General features: G+C 45.2%; 1 protein-coding gene across 9 annotated transcripts in view; it reads left to right on the top strand.

Moving 5' to 3' along the window:
- Positions 1-15,444, top strand: part of NDRG3 (NDRG family member 3) — a 62,367-nt gene extending 46,923 nt beyond the window's left edge. For 6 of the 9 annotated variants that reach the window (XM_055544967.1, XM_055544962.1, XM_055544965.1 and 3 more), the window contains 8 exons: positions 2,774-2,877; positions 4,151-4,216; positions 4,332-4,383; positions 8,828-8,875; positions 11,462-11,497; positions 11,585-11,636; positions 12,771-12,809; positions 13,862-15,444. In XM_055544967.1, the coding sequence (XP_055400942.1) occupies positions 2,774-2,877; positions 4,151-4,216; positions 4,332-4,383; positions 8,828-8,875; positions 11,462-11,497; positions 11,585-11,636; positions 12,771-12,809; positions 13,862-14,043 (579 nt within the window). In that variant the 3' untranslated portion in view covers positions 14,044-15,444. The remainder of the gene's footprint in view (positions 1-2,773; positions 2,878-4,150; positions 4,217-4,331; positions 4,384-8,827; positions 8,876-11,461; positions 11,498-11,584; positions 11,637-12,770; positions 12,810-13,861) is intronic. The other 3 variants (XM_055544970.1, XM_055544969.1, XM_055544971.1) reach the window with 3 other exon arrangements.
- Positions 15,445-21,029: the final 5,585 nt, after the last annotated feature.

The raw sequence follows: 21,029 nt of genomic DNA, 5'->3' as shown, positions 1-21,029 counted from the left end.
ATCACCAACTCGATGGACATGAGTTTGGGTGAACTCCGGGAGTTGGTGATGGACGGGGAAGCCTGGTGTGCTGCGATTCATGGGGTCACAAAGAGTCGGACACGACTGAGTGACTGAACTGAACTTTATATATAATAGAAGTGTGTGTGTGTGTCAATCCCAGTCTTCCAGTTTATCTGTTCGCCATGCCTTGCCCCTGGTAACCAGTTTATTTTCTACATGGAACACAAAAGGTTTTAATTTTGATGAAGCCCAGGCTGTTTTTTCTCTTGTTGCTTGTACTTTTGGTGTTGCATCTAAGAAACCATCACTTAATCCAAAGTCATGAAGATTTACAACTATCCTTTCTCTTTAGAGTCTTATAGTTATAGCTCTTAATATTTAGGTCTGTGGTCTATTTTGAGATAATTTTTTGTACTTAGTGTGAAGTTGGAGTCTAACTCCGTTCCTTTGAAAATCCAATTTTCCTAGTACCATTAAAAAAAAGACTTTTCTTTGTCCAATGAGTTGCCTGGGTTCCCTTGTTGAAAACTAGTTGACCATAAATGTAAGGATTTATTTTGGAAGGCTCATTTTTATCTTACTGATATTTGTCTAGCCTTATGCCAGTATCACAAAAGGGCATCCCAGGTCGTGCGGTGGTAAAGAACTGTCTGCCAATGCAGGAGATGCAAGAGACACAGGTTTGACCCCTGGGTTGGGAAGACCCTGTGGAGAAGGAAATGGCAACCCGCTCCAGTATTCTTGCCTGGAAAATTCCATGGACAGAGAAGCCTGGCATGGGTGCATGGGGCTGCAAAGAGTTGAACACAGTTGGGCAAATGAGCACGCACATACACACATACCCATATCACAGTATCTTGATAACTATAATGATTTCGGTAAAGTAAGAACATCCTTACAATATATACCTATTGTGTGTTTAATTAAAAACGTGTGCAGCCCCAGACAAGAGGTTGTCACAAGGCTGATGAGTTCATTTAAAATTTAAACAAGTGATGCATGTATTACTCTTACTGCTTTGAAATGGAAGCATGTAAGGTTTCTAGACATTAATAATCTCATCTTCACTAATAAAAATACAATGATAACCCCTTTTTATCTGTCAGATTAGCAGAAGTCAAAAAGAGTAATCATTTGTACTAGCAAGGGTGTGAGGAAACAGTATAAATAAATGAGAAGGCCCTATATGTCCTGATAAGGAGTGACCTCAGTGCAGAATAGTATGTCTAGCACACTACAGTTTGTGTTCTAAAGAAATGTGAGTGATCGCGTGCAATTTACACATAACAGCTTTTCCTAGGGTGTTCCATTAGCACTTAAGCCAGTTTTACCCCTTTTATACCAGTGTTACCTCTGCCCGTTTTTTATCTCAAACTTCCGCTCAAGTTCCTCTTCAGACTTTCAAGGGGAAACTGTAGAGGTCATTTCATCTCTGATTGCAGTGCGGTTCATTTGTTGTCCACTTACCTTCATATCTTCAGCATTTATCAAGTTTCCTTGGAATGGCTCCAGTGCCCTTCGTTTCAGGGACACTCTGATTCAGTTGGTCGGTTTCCTACTGTATTCTTGGCTCACTTTCCCCATGTAGCAGTGAGAATACTCACACAAGCTCTCCTTACCTCGGTTTCTCCACAAGGCTTGCTGGTGGTGACCTTTGCATACTGCTTCAGATTAACTGACTCTCTCACTACCCATGATACATTTTTTTCCTCCAGTGTAAACCTTTTTCCTTCTGCTTAAAACTGTCCATATTTACTAGTGTATGTGTGTGTCCATATATGTACATGTACATATATGTACGTGTCCATATATGTACATGTACATATATGTACATACTTACATGTACAAAAATCTGGCAGCTGGTTTTAGTGGCCTCCAAGAAGGCCAGCAAGATAAGGATCATTGGGTATGGGTAGTAAGGAGGGAGATTTTCTTTTTACTGATAGACTTGTTTCTCTTGAATTTTATACAGGGCTTATAGCCAGTATTTTACAGTAATTTTATTTATTGCTTTTTGGCTTCACTGGGTCTTCTTTGCTGCATGCGGGAATTTTCTCTAGTTTTAGTGAGCAGGGCTGCTTTCTTGTTGCAGAGCACAGACTCTAGAGCAAGAGCTTAGTAGCTGTAGTACAAGGCTTAGTTGCCCCCCAGCATGTGAAATCTTCCCAGACCAGGGATTGAACCCGTGTTCCCATCATTGGCAGGCAGACACTACACCACCAGGGAAGGCCCTGTAATAACTTCAAATGGGACATTATCTATAAAAATTTTAAATCACTACGTGGTATACCTGAAACTAATGTAATATTATAAATAAACTCCACTGCCTCAAAAAAAAAACCCCATAATATTGATAAATAAATGATAAATTGACTTAATCACTAAAATATTAATGGAATATAATATGCAGTTCTAGAATGCATATTATTAAATAATAGTATATAAATAGATATTACACCCACTATATTGATGAAAATATAGATAAGTTAATGATAGAGGTTTATGACTAATAAGAGAAGTGTTACTTTCCATTTAATTTATACTTTACAATTCATATAGCATTTCTTATTTAATCCTTAAAACATCCCTTTTGGGTAACGGGTTGTTCTCTTCATTTTACAGATAAGACACTGTCTCTATGAAAGTGCCAGAACATGAATAAAAGACAAATAAGGAAATTAGGGTTGCAAATGGTGAGAATGCAAACCAAACAAGATAGATTTGTACTGTAGCTCAGAAGTTCACCTGTGTCTTCTTTTCATTGTTCTAGGAAGAGTTGCAGGCCAACCTGGACCTGATTCAGACCTACAGACTGCATATTGCCCAAGATATCAACCAGGAAAACCTACAGCTCTTCCTGGGCTCTTATAACGGGTACAGTTGGTTCTGTTCCTTCACTTAAATGCAGACGAGGTCTGAGAAGCTAATGGAAATTTAAGAGAGAATCAGGAGGGGAAGTAAACTGCTTCTTACAGTGTTGTGTGATGGGGTTGCTTTCACACTTTCACAACAGTAGAAGAGGAAGAGCTTTCAGATAGATATGAAAACAGCTTTCAAGAGGAATGAATGAACTGAATGCTGTTTCAGGCATATCCACCTACCAGTTGTACTTTTAAGATGTTTTGAGACCAAAAGGACCTAAAAGTTTATGTACACACACAAAAACACACAATTTGGATGACACAGAAAAATGCATGTCGAGGATAGAAGGATAGAAGTTTGGGACCTTAATTCAGTCTCTCTCTGCTGATATCCTGTCATCAGGCAGAAGTGAAACATGAACAGTGGTAAATTCTCTTTTGTTTGTGTATTCCCAAAGTTGTCACATTTCCCCCAGTCATTGAGAGAAGCCTGATTCTTATCTTGCATCCAGCTTCTCCAGTGAAAATGTCAGTTCCTTCTAGCTTCCTGGGTATATGGAAAAAGATTGAGGAAATAGGTCAGCTGTAACTTACCCAGACTTACACAGCCAGTAAGAGCAAAGCAAGTTTTGAATCCAGTCTCTAGCTCCTTCCTATGTATTACAGAGCCTCCTTATTTTTAGCTGAAATCAGAAAGGATATTAAATACTACAATAAACTGTAAGTACCAGGAAAATAGTTCCCCTAAAAGGTTCCCCTTAAGAAATTATTCTTAGGGGCTTCCCTCATGGTCCAGTGGCTAAGACTCCACCCTCCCAATTCCCGGGTCCTGGGTTTGAGCCCTGGTCAGGGAACTAGATCCTGCGTGATGCAACTACAGATCCCACATGTGGCAACTTAGAAGATCGAAAATCCCGTGTGCTGCCACTAAGACCCAGCACAGGCAAATAAATAAAATAAAAACAAATATTAAAAAAAAATTCCTGTAAAGTAATTAGAAAATCAGACACTTAGGACTTGAGGATTTCAACAGCATTGCTGTTAAGTTTTCAAGTTGCCTCCTTTCAGCATCCTACCGAGTTCCTTTTTCCTTCTCTGTTCCACTCAGAATGCCACTGATGAGGCTACTTATGAACAAAATCTATAAATAATCTCTTCCCTTGTCAGGTCTGAAGGAAAGATAATTTTCAGATTCTTTGATACCTTTGGGTTTTCACATCCAGGAAATAACCTGAGTTGCCATGATTTTACCTGAAACGTGCATTGTTTCCTTTGTGTCTCTCTAGACGCAAAGACCTGGAGATCGAAAGACCCATTCTGGGACAAAATGATAACAAATCAAAGACGTTAAAGTAAGTCTCTCGATCCGCCCACCAAGTTGCTAGGTACACCTGCCTTCGATAGAAGTCAGTGTCTGTGGAGTCTGTGCGCTCCCAGCTGAGTGTCCTCCTGTCTGCCTTCCCCCAGGTGCTCTACTTTACTGGTGGTTGGTGACAGTTCACCCGCAGTTGAGGCTGTGGTAAGTATGTCCTGACATTGTGAAGATGAGTAAGGTGAAATATAATAAGTTGCTTGTAGCACACTGCTGATGTACTGGAAACAGTTGGTAGATACTAGGTTTTGTTAATTCTAATTACACATATCAGGTTTGTGCTTTGTTATCCAATCTGGAAAAATAATTCCTCATTGATCACTCGGTTTCATCAGAAGGGATCAATAGTGCCCAGACTGTTTTATGTGGTGCAGTTCATTCGGTGGCAGATAGTACCACTAAATACCATTTGCTTATCATCAGATTTCTGACAGCCTTGGCCTTCTGCAGCCACCACAAATCTGGAACTGTTTCAGCTGGCTGGAAGGTTGCTGAGAGCCTGCGTACTTTTCTCTACCTCTTTCTCAAGCACATAGCACATTGGTAAAAATAATATGTGTTCATTGTAAAAAACTGGTAAATAGAAGGACAGGAAGAAAAAAATCACGATCCCGAAGACAAGCCACCATGTTTTTCTTCAACATAGATATTGTTGTTTAATCACTAAGTCATGTCCAACTCTTTTGTGACCCCATAGACGGTAGCCTGTCAGGCCCCCCTGTCCATGGGATTTCCCAGGCAAGAATACTGGAGAGGGTTGTCATTTCCTTCTCCAGGGGATCTTCCTGACCCAGGGATCCAACTCGTATCTCCTGTATTGGCAGGCATATTCTTTATCACTGAGCCACCAGGGAAGCCCCACAGCATAGATTGGATGATACTAAATATACAAGTTTTAGAGACCTGATTACTTAACACTGTATACAATTCAGTCTTGTAAATACACCCTTGTTTATATAACTTCATTCTCTTGTTGATTATTTATGATTGTGCACCATTAATAATGTTGCCATTGAACATCCATACAGAATCTTTGCCTGAATTTTTGATCATTTCCCTGGGATGAGATGGAAATAATGTGTCAAAAATCATATACCTTTGTAAGGTTTTTAATGCCTTTTGCCAGATTCCTTTCCAGAAAAGATGTAACAGTGTGTTGCCGCTGGCAATGTAGGATAGTGTCTGTTGCACAGCATGCTGTTCAGCATTGGACTTTTCAGTTATTAGTAGTTAATTTGGTTAAAAATTAACTACTGTTAACCACTGTTTTAATTTGCACTTCTTTAATTACACATGAAGCTTTTAGTTTTTCATAAGTCTTACCATTTTCTTGTCTTTCCCACATATATAATGTAATTTAAGTTTCTGTATGAAATGATCTGGTTTTCTTTGGCCACCTTCACTTCTTTAGCTGAAAAGATGGAGATACATGTTTTTGATAGATCTATCAAAACCATTTTTTCATGAACATGTGTATTTGACACAGAAAAATAGTATTGTTTATAGAAAATACCCTTAATGAGAATTTTCTAATGATGCTGAGTTGTCTTTCTAAAATTATATGGACTTAAAGTAATGTTACCAATCGTTTTTCAAGATTGTATAAGTTGGCCATATATATACAGTCTTTTTCTCTTTCTGATTCCATACTTTCAGTGTGTATAGAGAATAACTTCAAAATGCCATCTGTACCACAAACTAGATGCTCTTCTAGACACATTCAAACCTAACTCCCCTGCCAAAGCCTTTTATCCCCTGAATTGGTAGGGATTAGAGAGCTGTCCAAGTGTGGAAGAGCAGGAAGAAACTCCACAAGTTCTAGTCTCTAGCTATTCTTGCTCACTTATTCATTCAGTATCATTTTTTGAGCTTCTCCTGTTTGCTCAGTGGGCTTCCCCGCTGGTTCAGCAGTAAAGATTTGCCTGCCGTGAGATGCAGGTTCAATCCTTGGGTCAGGAAGATTCCCCTGGAGAATGAAATATTCTTGTCCAGTATTCTTGTCTGGGAAATCATGGACAGAGGAGCCTAGCTGGCTCCAGGACATGGGGTCGCAAAGGAGTTGGACATACTTAATGACTAAACAACAAATATTTGCTCAGTGCTCTGGAGAATATGAAAATGAATAAGATGGAGTCTTAGCAAGATTGCAAGGAGATCAAACCAGTCAATCCTAAAGGAAATCTGTCCTGAATATTCATTGGAAGGACTGATGCTGAAGCTGAAACTCAGTACTCTGGCCACCTGATGTGAAGAACTGACTCATTGGAAAAGACCCTGATGGGAAAGATTGAAGGCAAGAGGAGAAGGGGACGACAGAGGATGAGATGGTTACGTAGCATGACCGATTCAATGGACATAAATTTGAGCAGACTCTGGGAGACAGTGTAGGACAGGGAAGCCTGGCGTGCTGTGGTTCATGAGGTCACAAAGAGTTGGACACGATTGAGCGACTGAACTGAACTGGAGTCTTAGCAGTTGGACCTGGGGAGAAAGTAGACATGTCAAAAACCAACCATTGTTCTTGGCCTACTAGATACTGAGCCTTCGTCTTAAACAGTTACAGAAATTACAAAGTGATGAACCAAGGAAAAAGTATGTTTTATTATATTAAACACAGACTTAGGAGTCATTCTTCTAGAAGATACTTATTGTATATCTAGTACGTTCTCAGCACTTTGCCTGGCATTTAGGGATCAAGTTTTTACATTCTTTTTTTTTTTTTTGGTTGGGCTGGGTCTTAGTTTCTGCGCGCGAGCTTTCTCTAGTTGCAGAGTGTGGCTACTCTAGTTGCGTGTGTGGGCTCCTCTTGTGGACCACAGGCTCTAGGTGCATGGGTTTCAGTAGTTGTGACACAGGGGCTCATTAGTTGTGGCTCATGGGCTCTAGAACATGGGCTCAGTAGTTATGGCTCACAAGCTTGGTTGCTCTGCAACATGTGGCATCTTCCCAGACCAGGGATTGAACCTGTGTCCCCTGCATTGGCAGGCAGATTCTTACCCAGTGTGCTAACAAGGAAGTCCTACATTCTGCCTTTTAGAGCATATTCTGTAGTAAGGAAACAAGTACATTTGTTTACTTCCTGCATTGGCATTTGTATAAAGAAAAAACCCTGACTTGATGATCCTGGCTTTTAGATCATCCTCTGATGTTAGAAGTTTTGAGTACCCACCCATCAGCCATCCCCAGAGTAAGCATTCAGCTGGATTACTGGTTCTTGCCTAGGAAATTTTCATGACTTCTTAACTGGCTCACTGCTTCTGCAGTCTGTCATACAGGCCACTGCTAGTTATTTTCCTGAAACAGTTCATATCCCGTCACCTCAGAAACCCTCTGTGACTTCTTGCCTTCCACAGTCAGCTCAAGTTTTCTCACCCTCTCCCCACAGTGCATCCTCATACCATATACTGGTCTCTGTAACCCCACACATGCCCGGCACATTCACCTTGCATCCCCTGGGTCTTTGCTTCTGCTTCCTTATGACTCTGGAAGCCTTCAAATGCCCACCCCTTCTTTCTTTGGCGGTAGAAATCCTATTTATCCTTCTGTTCTCACTCAGCTCAGAAGTGAAGTTTTCAAGTACTCTTATTCTGCCTTGGGGCTTCTCTAGTGGCTCAGCAGTCAGGAATCTGCCTGCAATCAAGAGACATGGGGACTCCATCCCCAGGTTGGGAAGATCCCTTGGAGAGGGAAGTGACAACCCACTCCAGTATTCTTGCCTGGGAAATCCCATGGACAGAAGAGCATGGTGGGCTGCAGTCCATAGGATTGCAAAAGACTCAGACACGACTTAGTGATTAAACAACAACATTCTGCCTTGTGTTACATGCTTTTGCCCCTCTAGATTCCATGCTCTTAGCATGGTGTTTTATATGTGTGCTTGGGCAAGCATGTGTAAAGAAGAGATCTAGTGGATCAAGTTAACCATAAAACATTGTTGAACCATAAAACAACCTCCCCAGAACATTTTCTTTGAGGTCCCTGCCTTTGTGGATGCAAAGGTATGAGATACCAAGCATGAAAATAGACAAGATTGTAATTCTTAATTGTGATGATTGCTCTGAGAGAAAAAACCATAGAGAAGTTCAACTTTCAATGGGACAGCCAAAGATCTTGAGGCTTAGAAGAGTCAGGGTGAGAGGAATGGCACCCCTGCTACCTCCGGGGCAGAGGACAGGGATGAGGAGTGGGCACAGGAGGTGTGAGGGCTCAGTCATAAGGACCGGTTATGCTGGGGAATCATCAGGACCTCAGCAGGTGAGGCCCATAGTTCACTTTTTAAAGAAGGAGATAACTTGCCCTGCTGCTGCCTAGCTGTAAGAGGAATTAGATTCAAAATGTAGCTCTTTAAAGACTCTACTTGTAACGGGTCCAGAAAATGAACTTAGCCAGATTTTTAGATCTACTAAGAAATATAAGATATAAAGTATATCATGTAAATATATCTCCTATTTTTTATTTTGGTAATTTCTTTGGCTGATTCAGCCAAAACTGAGTTTCTCCCAGCTGAGCTTCTTGAAAGATCATTCGTGTGCCAAGCTATTTTGTATTTAGCAGTTCATAAAATTGTCTTTCTCTGTTTTTTTTTTTTTAGGTTGAATGCAATTCTCGCCTGAATCCTGTAAATACAACTTTGCTAAAGGTAATGTGTTTCCTTTCCTCACTGCCAACCCTTAGTGAGTAAATTATATGTGGTTCAAATCACTTTATTTCTGGAATAGTTGCACAGAAACAAGGAAAACTTCTTTCCCTCATTGTCTTTTTTTAAAAAGAAATTATTTTCCTGAATATAGTCTCAGTATAGAAAATTGGAAAATAGAAAAAAGAATGGAAATATAGAAAGAATAAAATAAAATTACTCATAATCCTGCCACCCACAGGTTACCCTCTGGTAAAAAAATGCATGTACTGGTCTTCCTCCTGGGTGGTGAGGGGCTGACCTGGGTCTTTGTGGTGGTGCCTGGGCTTCTGCTGCTGTGGAGCACAGGCTCTGGAGCACGTGGGCTCTGTAGTTGTGGTGCTCAGGTTTAGTTGCTCCCTGGTATGTGGGAACCCGACTCCCTGACCAGGGATCAAACCTTTATCCCCTGCGTTAGAAGGCGGATTCTTAACCACTGGACCCCTGGGGAAATCCCTCTTATTCATTTTTATATCATTAAGATTACAGGCTATTTCTAGCCCTGTGTCTGTTTTCCTCAACTTCTTGACATGTAAACAACTTTTGTGTTATTGAAAACTTGATAAGCATTATTTAATGTTGTGCGATATTAGATAATGGATGGAAATTCTTCACAAGCTAAGTTCCCTTGTATGGATAAGAAAGTTTTCCAGTAGCCTTGTCACAATGAGGGTAGATGCGTTTTCTGGAGCCTGTAGTGGAATATTTAAGGGCCTGACCTCCTGGTCTGTATTTGGATTACAGTATATTTAAGTGCTAAACTTACGTTGCTTACTGCTGCTTTCTCAGCCTGAAAGACCTCTGCTTTCTTCCCTTTTTCTTTGAAGTGCAGTTAAAAGGGAAGTGCTGCCACTATAAGCAGCCCACCGTTCCTGGAAATAGCGCTCTCATGTGATCAAACTCAGAGTGTTCTAGGGTCCAGGTGATTGATGAACTAGTCTAAAACATGAATTTTTTTTTTTTTTTATAAGTATGTGGTTTCAGATTAGCTTTTCAATGCAAGTTTGAATCAGTTTTCTAAAAGTGCAGAACTGAACTTAACAGTAGCCACAGGTGTGCTTATTTCTGGGCAAAAATGCCCATCCCACAGCAGCGTGATGGAATTGATTCTCTGTTTGATAGGTATCCAGCTTGGAAATAGTCCTTCCCAGCATTGTCTCTAAGTATGAGAACTGTTTTACGATTCTAATCAGATTTTGACTCCTAAACTTCTTGAAAATACAGCCTGGGCTAATTAGGTCTGTTTTATACTTAAATCAGGTTAAATGTTTGTTCCTGATCTTACACTTAGAATTTTCAGGAAACTGACTATTCCTTGTTAACCTCGGATTCCTGTGCCTCCTCTGGCATTCCCATCTGCAGACTAACAGTCTACCCTCAACGTTTTCATGTTAGTGAAGGTTTCATGAGGTTCATGTCTCTTTCCTAAAAAATGCCTGAATACGCTACTCTGTGAGTATGGAATACTTAACAAGTAGAAGGAAGAAGGTGGCCTCGTGATTGGCCATTGTGCCCTACAAGCAGCAGTCTCTGCGGATTGGCAGGGTATGCATCTCTGGGGCTTGTTAGAAATGCAGGTTCTTGAGCTCTGCTCCAAAGGCCTCGGGCAGGAACTCGGAGTTTTAATAAGCCCTCCTGGTTATTCCAATGCATGAGAACAAAACCCTACTCTAGACGTTTTTGTGCAGATGACAGTTATCAGTGTGTAAAGATTTATGAAGTGAGAGAGACCCTCATCACTTGCAACAGTGAAATTAAAGTGGCTGACCAAGCAGGCTGGCTGAATTCAGCATCAGTGCCTGATCGTAGACCTCCCCTTAGTCATGAAGTGGAGACAGTGTAGAGTTGAGAGGGAACTTTTAAGAGTTTGGTGCCCTGAGAAGTAGGGGTCACACTGCTTGAGGACTCTGAAAGTAAATCCTCCAGGTAGAGGCAGAACCAAGGTAGTACTTAACTTTACTATCACCCAGTGGAAAATTCCTGTCATGGACAAGAAAGCCGGGCCCTGCACTACTGATGAATAAATAGTGAATAATCTTTCAGAATTATATCCAAAGTTATTGCTAGAATTTAGGTCTGTGTATAAGAGCGCATTGAGGAGGGACTTCCCTGGTGGCTCAGTGGTGAAGAATTTGCCTGCCAGTGAAGGGGATATGGTTCATTCCTTGATCTGAGACGATCCCACATGCCATGGAGCAGCTAAGCCTGTGTGCTGCAACTGCTGAAGCCCACAAACCCTAGAGCCCACGCTCCACAGCAAGAGAATCCATCGCAATGAGAGTCCTGCGTTCCACAACTAGAGAGTGCCCCCGCTTTCCACAACTAGAGAAAGCATGAGCGCAGCGATGAAGACCCAGTGCAACTAAACTAAACTAATTAATTAAAAAACAAAAAGGGTGCATTGAGAAGATGGACACTAAGGTGCAGTTAAACATTAAATTAAGGAACCTACAATTTGATTCTGTCCTGTTTGACAGGACCCTGGATATGCAGAGTATTTCCCTTAAGTGTATTCAAGTCTCAGCTGACTTATATATTTTTCCCTTCTAGATGGCAGACTGTGGCGGACTACCCCAAGTAGTTCAGGTAAGGAGACTTTTTTTAAAAAGCACCCATTTGATTTCAGTTCTCTGTCCGTGCAAAGATTAATAGCTTCTTCTTTTGTCTTCCTAGCCTGGGAAGCTCACCGAGGCCTTCAAGTACTTTTTGCAGGGAATGGGCTACAGTGAGTAGTACACAACTTTCTATTCTAACCAAGATTTATTGATAAATGGGGTCATTTTGGCATCTGGGGAGCACTCAGTTCTCAGGGCGTAACCTCTGTGCTGGCCAGGCTGAAGTTAAGTAGAAACCAAAATTTTTTATGAAAGATTCTTCTGCTCATATATACAAAGATGAGCTAATGCTTACTTGTGCCAAGCATTCTGTATTCTTAACCTTAAGAGGTAAGTTCTGCTATTAGTCCCATTTTACAGAAGAGGAAATTGAGGCTTAGAGGCTAAGCATGTTTCTCAGGATAACATTTCAGGGGCAGAGCCATGATTTAGTCTAACTCCATAGTCCACATGTTCAACCACTGAAGCTTTGGCAGTCCTGGCTGTGAATCTGAGGTTGTTACTTGCATTTGAACTTAGCTGGTTAATGACTCCTGGTCTAGAGAAACAAGTTAAATCAGTGAAGTCTGCTCCCCACAGGAGATAAACTTGCAGAGTATTTCAGAGTGAATCCAAGGATGTGTCGTATCATGTGCCACTGTCCTGGTCTCTTGTATTGTGAGACTCCTGAGCTTTCTCATTTGTCCCAGGATATTCTCACTGGCTCCTTTCTTGGAGGTTTAAAAAGGAAAACCCTTCTACCCAGGTACAGAGCTCTGTATCCAGTAGGGTGATTTTTCTCCTGTCTTTGGTGTCAGTGTGATTAATGACCACTGGGCAGCTGCTCTGGGCAGCAGCTGGTGCCCTGGGTACAGCCCTGTACCTGGCAGGCAGCCGTGTATGTCTCGTCTGGAGTGGCCGTGTCATCCCTGTCTGTGAGCTACTATCAGCCGAGCCCACACCCCATCCCTCTGGCTCGCTGGGAGGAGCAGAAGTCCCTCTCCTTTCCTAGGAAGCAGTTCATTATCCAGGCAGGTTGGCTGTTTATAGTGGAGGAAAAAGCAGTTGCCTTTGACTAGTTGAGAGAAGTACCATCCCGAGATGTTATTGAAGCATCAGTTAGCCTTCCGTCCTTTCTGGAACCTTAGAATAAAACTTTGCCCCTGGCTTAGTTTGTTCTGTCAGTGTCTGCCAGGTAACCAAGTTTACCACTTGGCACTCTTGGGTCACTAACCTACCTTTTCCTGTGTCCATCCTGCTTCCAGTCCCGTATGTGCAGCTCAGTCACCTGAGCACCGAGTCAGGTACCTTCCTCTGTGCTGGCCCCGCCCCTGCCTCCCAGCGATGCTCTCCTGGCTGCCCGCAGCATGTCCGTGGTTTCCCTGTGCAGTGAGAGCCCGATAGAACGCGGCTCATTGTGCCCTGAGAGAGTTAGCCTGCCGGTCCAGCCCTGGTCCCCCAGGAGTAAAGGGGTGGGTTGTAACAGTCAGGGTCGCAACAGCAGCTGAAACTTCATAGGGGGCCCTTCTTCCATCACCACCACCTACTGAGTGATCCTTGAGTTAACTCCCAGACACAGAGTTCTCAATTATGAGGGTTGGAGCCTATGCCCGGAGAATGCAGGTACTGGCATCTTCTGACCCCAGCATTGAAATGACAGCTGGAGGAGTGGCTCGTGTCTTAGAAAGACAGGCAGGGAGGTAGGCCAGGTTAGGCCCTTTCCTAGCCAAGCTGGAAGGACCTTACAGCCAGAGCAGTGGCACAACAGAAGTCTGACTTAAATAGACCTCCAGTGTGCTTTCTCACAGTCAGCCTCCACCTCAGTGCCTGTGCAGAGGCCAGCTCCAGGCCCACCTGCCCTCCCTGCCCCTCACCTGCCTACATGTCTCTTCCCCAGGTAGCAAGGGTCACCTGTGGACATGGATGGTAGTCTTGTTGTATCGGGCTTGCACTGTGTGTGTGAAACACCTTCGTACTTGTGTGGTGTGATTTGTCTTTCTTTGGTTTAGTCTCGCATGCATCACAGGTTTGGGTTACCTGTTTGGGTTCCCAAAGCCTTCTTCCTAATCACTGTATGGATGGCATGGGCATAGCTAAGAGGTTATACTCTGGACTTAGTTCACCCATCGTTCTGCTGTAGGCCAGAACCAGCTGAGATTTCACCCAGATCCAGATGATTAAAGCAGCCTTGCCTAGAGCCCCTCACCTGGAGCAAAGTGGGATGGCTGTGTCTCGTCCTGGTGTTGCCTTAGATGATGGGTTGGGAAAGCTACATGTAAAGCCTTTGGTGAAACTTCTGGATTAGCTGAGCTTAACCACAGCTCTTTCCTCTAGTCCTCTCCGTTCTCTCTTACAGTCCCATCTGCCAGCATGACCCGGCTCGCCCGATCCCGAACCCACTCCACCTCAAGTAGCATCGGCTCTGGAGAAAGTGCCTTCAGCCGATCTGTTGCCAGCAATCAGTCAGATGGAACTCAAGAATCCTCTGAGTCCCCTGATGTTCTGGACAGACACCAGACCATGGAAGTGTCCTGCTAAGCAAATGCTCCTCCCCAGGACCATGCAAGTCCATCCTCCTTCAAACAGCCACTCCATAATATAACACTTCATCCAGCAATCTGGCATCTATCTTTAACTCCTGCATGGCCACTGACTCTCTCTTTCTGGTATCCTGGATTTATCATCCTCTCTGCCTGCCCACCCTCCTTTTTGTATGTACCAAGAACCACTTCCATCCCATTTCTGTAACATTCCAACCTCTTTAGCTGATCAGATCTCCATATCTTCTCTTACCAGCTTTTCCCTGTGCTTTCTCAACTATGTATCTAGGATTCTTTGATTCCTGACGTATGTGTGTGAGCACGCGTGTCTGTGTTTGTGTGTGCATAGTTTTGTGATTTTAGACATGCTTTCTTGTAGAGCTTCTGCAGACAAAAACAAAAAAAGGGACTCTTTTTTTTTTGCATTTTAAGTGATGTTTTTAGAAGAAATATGCAGAACAGGTTTCTAGGTAGGCCATTACATTCTCTTTTGGTTCCTCTCTCATGGTCAAGATTTGTGAAGTGACTTCAGGAGAGAGGAGATCTGAGGAAGGTGGAAGATCATAATTCCTGTTTGGATTGTTGATTATGACCAATAGAAGGGAACCTGTTACATAGAAAAGCAGGCCAGGTGGCCAGCCACCTTCTCCTGTCCAATTGAATTCATGTATCCTATAAATGAAAGGAAGGGATATGTTCTCTTAGAAGCCCATGAACGATGACATTCTGATGCAATGTAGCATTTTTCTGAAGGAATGAGTGTGGCTTAATTATTGGACTCTCTTAGCGCAGGAAGGTGGAAAACAAAATTCCAGGCCTCTGCTCTGTCAGAGCAAAATTGATGTCTCTGCAGTGTCTGATGCCACACACCAGACATTGGAAGGAGGCGCCTTCCAGGAGAAGCACTCTCCATCCCCCCAGAGGGGAGAAGTATAGCCTGAAAATTATATAGATGCTGAGAAAATAGCTGGAGAGAGAGGATCAGACATTAACACAATATGATGCTTTATAAGTATAACCTTGATTTCAGAAGAGTTAATGAAGCCTAAATGAAAGATAGAACCCATTTCTCAGAAAGTTAATCCTGTGAATTCCCTCTTCTAAGAGGGAAGGGACCATAGGGGCACCCCATCCAGGTAGAATTGTGTTCAGTCCACTGCTATGTGAAGGGGTCACAGCCACCCAGAGAGTGTCTCCAGGAGTGTGAAAACAATTGCCACCCAGTAAGGGTCCTGCTTTGACAGCACAGAGATGTCAGCTCAGGGTTACACTATTTCAGTCCTAGGAAGGGGCTTTTCAGACGTAGCATTCGCTTTCTGCTCAGATAGGGAATGCATCACTCTGCCGGAGTACGACTTTTTACAGAGGACGAAATAAAGCTGTATATCTCTCATTGTTACCCAGTGGCTGGTGTGACTTCTCTCAAGCCACTTCCTGGGGCTCTGGTGGGGACTGCTCATGGGCTTCATACTGGGTCACATACCTGATGATTATGCACCCAGCGACACCATCCATTTAAAGTGAGGAAACCAAGTCCTGGGATTAATCATATGCCCGAGATCATCATGCCAGTAAGCTAGCCGGGACTGAACCCTGAGTCCACCTGACACACCTGTATCCCCCTCAGACGAAAAACCGTGAGAAGCTTGGTCCTTAGTTTGTGATGGAGGAGCAGGTGAGGTCTCGGGAGGGCGTTCAGCATCTCAGCTCTGCCCTTCGTGCACGGTTGCTACGTCCCACCCTTCATGCGGTAACTGCAGCCACCTGCCAGGGCTCCGCTGACAGACCAGGCTGTGTTTCTCCAGCAAGGGCTCTTTGTACCCTGCCCCCCAAGAATAATTCCAGGGGGGTGGCCATCCTAGATCAGTTCTGAATGATCCAGGGGCTGTGGCTACCAGTATACCCAGGTCACAGTGTCTGTGGGAGGTACTTGTAAAATGACTCGACCCTGCGTCTCCTAGTAGAGGACAGGAAACCAGTGCCCGTAGGCAGATCAGGTGTCCGCGCTGAGTTCCAGACTAAACCATCCAGCACGGAGTTCCAGAGCTGCAGGTGGTCTGATGACCAGGGCTGCTCTGAGAACCCACCCAGCTCCAGCCGTCTTGGCTGCACAGCACGGATGGTTGCCTCTTCCCAGCTTGGCTTTGTGCCTGGGGTCAGGCCCCAGCTGACTACACCCAGCTGGTTCTTACCATACTCATCCTCTTCTCATTTGCATTTTCTTTCTTCCTATTCAATACTAAAAAAAAGAAGTTGGAGCGCCTACTTTGTGAGAGGTAAGGAAGTGGCCAGGTAGACGCTACACACTATGACTATGTTAAGCTTTTCTGTGTGAATTTTCTCACGCAGTTCTTGTGGCAGCTCTGCGAAGTGGGCAGTGCATTTTACAAAGAACGGTTGAGGAAAGTTAAGTGATGTCGCCAGAGACACCTACTCGACAAGGTTCCTAGTTCTTCCAGAATCAATGCATTTTCATGTTTCATTAAGGCTTTTATTGAGCACCCACTACAGATTGAGCCCTTTCATCTTCTTGCGTGTCCCTCCTCTGATCCAGGAAGGTAGACCTATTCCAGTTTTATGGATGAGAAGACGGGCCCAGAGGTAACTAACTTAAAAATAGTCTAGAAACTAACAGAGCTGCACATCTAGGCTTTAGACTCTCTCATTTCCAGATACCTCCCTGAGTGGAATGGGAGAGCATATGGTGGGAATGTTTTGAGACCAGAGATGTCATTCCCTACTTCGTTCCTTGCTCATGGACTGCTCCTTAAGGCCAGTGTGAAAGGCTGTTTGTCAGATGGAAAGATGGACATCACAGTGGTGTGGAGGCAAGAGCAGGTGGTTGGGGCTACGATCAGGTCCCTCCCAGCCACAGGCCACATCCTTGAGGGGCCGTCACCCACTGTAGCATGCTGGTTAGAACTTTCTTAAAGAGGAGGCACTTCCACTCTGGCCCTCCACTCTCCACATCACATGCCTCAGGAGTTAAATCTCAAGCCTTCCCCAGGAGAAAGGGAGACCATGAATCCAGGTACGGCAGGGCCCCGAATCAGGCTGCATTGTCTGTGAAATGACAGTTTTGCGTTCAAAACATCTGTCTCCAGGATTGCTAAGCCCCCTAAAGGGGAGATAATGAGTGGGTATGATTATTTAGATGCTAATGAGCTGAGGTTTTTATTTTAATTTATTTAAATGTTAATAACTGATTTAAGCACACCAATCAGAGACAATTTTATCAGAGATTCTTCATCCCAGCGGAGTGAGTCTCAAGGTTAGGGAATGCATCAAGGATCACCTGGAGGGCTTGTGAAGACAGGTTGCTGGCCCTCCACCATGGAGTTTCTGATTGGGTAGACCTAAGATGGGCCCTGAGAACCTCCTGAAATGAAGTCCCAGATGATACTGGGGCTACTGGCCTAGGGACCACACTTGAAGAACCACTGTCCAGGTCCACGCACAGTGTGGCTCCCAGATGGTCAACATGGTTTTATCCACTGGGAGTTGTTAGCAGTGCAGAATCTTGAGCCCCACCCAGACTCACAGAACCAGAATCTACTGTTTAACAAGATCCCCAGGGGCTTCCTAGACACAGTAAATTTGGGGACACCTGCCTTCTTGGCAATGCTTCCCATACTTGCCAGCCAGAGGAATCTCTTGGAGTGGTGAAGATTCAGAGTCTGGGGGCTGCTCCTCTGCTGACTTGGATTCAGAAGATGTGGGAGGGTCTCAGGGATCTGAGTCTAGCAAGCCCCCTCAGGTGATGGTGACGATCAGGAAAGCCTGGCTACCCATTGGGTCTGTGTTCCTCAGAGCAGACCCAAACCCCAGAGCCAGAAGAGAAGCCTCTCCCTCCGGGATCGTGACGTGGCAGCTGCTTCTCCCCCACAAACAGGAACTTGAGGAAGGTGGCTCCTTGATGGTCTGTGATGCCGTCAGAGGAAACGGGTGGTTGTGAGAACCACAGAGCCTGCAGATGTGAGCCGGGAGCCCCAAGAACCCTGCAGCAGAGCTCAGACATGTGGGTCCTGCCTCTCCGCCTGGCTGTACTTGACAGGGCCACCTAGTCAGAGGTCTCTGAGGAGCACGGGGGTCCTGTCCCATCCCTGGGGTACAAACCACTACCACGGGCAGATGCCGAGCTCCCCAAAGCTCCCTGAAGACTCAGGCCAAGAGGTTTCTGGGTGGCCTAGAACTAAGGACATTGGCAGACTTCTAGAAGACTTTACACCCCACTGAGATCTCCAACCTCTTCAGCTAAAGCATGTGTCTTAGCTGGTCTCCCACCCCAAGACTCTGATGACCGGAAACCAGTAAGTATGCTTGTTTTTGTTTTCTGATGGCTTTGGGACTGTGAGGAAGGATGGTCCCCTCAAGACTGGGAGTGGGCTATACGGTTGGGAAATAAGCTCAACGGGAAGGGCAGTTGGTTCTGCTGAGGCTGTGAGAAACGGCTTCTGAGGGTCCTCCTCTCCCCCTTTGCTGTTCCCTCCAGCTGCTTTTCATGCCCATTCTGGTCCCATCTCAGTTCCCAACTTGCTGTGTGACTTGGGGACCCTCTCTGAGTGATAGCCGTATGGTGTCAGTGGATACGAGGAGTCTAGATTATAACCTCTGAAGGCACATTCAGTTCTGGAGTCTACAGTTTCTCTCAAAAAGGTCTTCAGCTGATCTTTCTCAGCTAAACGGGAGGGCAGGGGTTCTCCCTTTAGCTCAATCCAAATCTGTGACTTACCTCCACCACTGAGAAATTATTTTCAGAAGCACAAACACACAGAAGACTCAGATTGTAGACCCAGGTCTGCACTAACCAGCTACCAACAGAGCGCGAGGTCACTTTCTCTGGGCCCTGGTCATTGTTTGGAATGGTATTCAAACCCTGGGATCTCTCAAAAGGTCGAGTGCGATGATCAAAACAATGTGGGCGGTGGGTATGCTGACCTCAGCTGTCTTTAACTCTTTCCTTCCGCCCATGCCTGGGCCCCTGCAAAGTGCCTAACATGAGTAAGTTGTTCAGATACTTACACAGTTATTATTAGATTCGTCTCTTTAAGTTTGGGCCAATACCACCTCCTCTTCCTAGGTCTACCCACCCCTGGTCTTCATTTTGCTCCCAGAAGTCTTCCTGACCTTGACCTGACCTGGTAAAGGGAGCTGGCAGAGTGCTGGGGGCTGGCAGCCTGAGTGCAAGGTTCTCCTGCCTCCTGTGGGCCCAGCCCCCACCTCTACCTGCAGCGGGAAGAAGCCTCTGGGTTTAGTGTGGTTGGTAACTGTGGTGACTTTGTCTTGCAAAGGAGAAGAAAGCAACCTTCACTGAGCACACTCTCCCTGCCAGGCTGCTCAGCTTCTCCTCACAGCCCGTGGTGTCAGTATTATTCCCAGATTCACACATGAGACTCAGGGAAGTCGCGTGCTTTGCCTGAGGTCACACAGCTTGAGTTAGGTTGGTCTGAATTAAGCCCTCGTGCTAGCCAGGCATGATCTGTCCCAGGGGTTTTCTGGACCCATGTCTGTGCCTCATACCCACGGGAAGAAAAGGCTGGGACCAGCAGGACTGTTGAAAACCTGACCATGAAAAGCTGCCTTGACCTTGAGGGAAGCAGAGACCCCAGGAGGCAGCAGCACCAGCTCGGGCTGCCAAGGTTTCAGGATTTCCAAGTCTGAGCAGGAAGTGGCTGCCAGGAGCCATCCCCTAAGGGTGGGCCTGAGCTCCCCGAGGAGGGAGAGCAAACAGATCCTGTTTTCCCCGTGTTGATGGCATGAGATGGCAGATGGTTTCACAGATAGATGTTCTAACCTCTAAGGCAGGACCTTTACTCCTCAGACAGGATGGCTGGTGAGGCCACGGGAGCCCCTCCATGATCATGGCGAGCAGCTGTCCTCACCCAGGGGTAGGGAGATGTTCAAAGGCAGGATGGAGCCTGCCATGTCCCCACACTGGTGTAATCGTGTCCTGTCTGTAAGGAAAAGACTGCAACTGTCTCAAAGAATGAAACCACCTTCCTGCAGCGTCTTAATAATATGTTGTTTGAAAAAATCAGCATTACCATGGAAACCTGAGAATTTAAATTATTCTAAGGATAATGGGCAAGATCCCCTGGAGAAGGAAATGGCTATCCACCCCAGTGTTTTTGCCTGGAGAATCCCATGGACAAGGGAGCCTGGCGGGCTACAGCCCATGGGGTTGCAAGAGTTGGGCACAGCTTAGAGATTAAGCAATAACAAACAAGGATAAGACACCTTTCCAAAGAGCTTGTAATCACTCCATCCATTTAGGCAATGTTCATCAAGTGCCATCTGTGGGTGAAAATGCCGAGGAATTGGGCAAACAGAGGGGTCCTTCTTCATAGCATGCTACGGAATCGTGACTGGTTAAACAAGCACCCCAGTACATGAATAATTAAAAATTGGGAAGAGCACAACAGGCAGCCAAGAGGGACACGAGGGAAGGTCCCCAGAAACAGCCTCTGGTGAAGTGACATTCAGGGTGTGAGAAAGGAAAAGCAGGCGCCAGCCAGCCTCTTCACACGCGTTATCTCTCAGGCCCGCATGGCGGGTGTCGTTATCCCCTTTTTCAAACAAGGAAACGGAGGCCAAGAGAGGGAAATGGTTCGACAGCCAATCCTGTACAGACTTGCAAGTCACCACTGTGTCATATGGCCTCGCAGGCACCCTGCTCTGCTCTGTGACACTGGTCACTGTGCTCGGTGTCACCTTAGCTCGCAAGACGCGCCAGCTCCCAAGTCCCCTCAGATCCCCCTTGCCCACCCAGCCATGGGTCCCGGTGTGCCTGGGATGAATGAACTCTGTCCTGTCATTGGCCCTTGCCCCCCAGGTGACACAATGTGATCCCAGGTCAGGCAGTGGTTCTGAGGAACCATGGCAATGAGCAGCTAGGGCTGGGGGATTCAGAGAAAACTTCCTGGGGAGGGTGGGATACAGACAGGCCGGAAATGGGAAAAGGGTCTTCCGGCCAGTGGGAGGGGA

The sequence above is a fragment of the Bubalus kerabau genome, chromosome 13, assembly GCF_029407905.1.
Source record: "Bubalus kerabau isolate K-KA32 ecotype Philippines breed swamp buffalo chromosome 13, PCC_UOA_SB_1v2, whole genome shotgun sequence".
NCBI lineage: Eukaryota > Metazoa > Chordata > Mammalia > Artiodactyla > Bovidae > Bubalus > Bubalus kerabau.
This window is presented reverse-complemented; position numbering and strand designations above follow the sequence as displayed.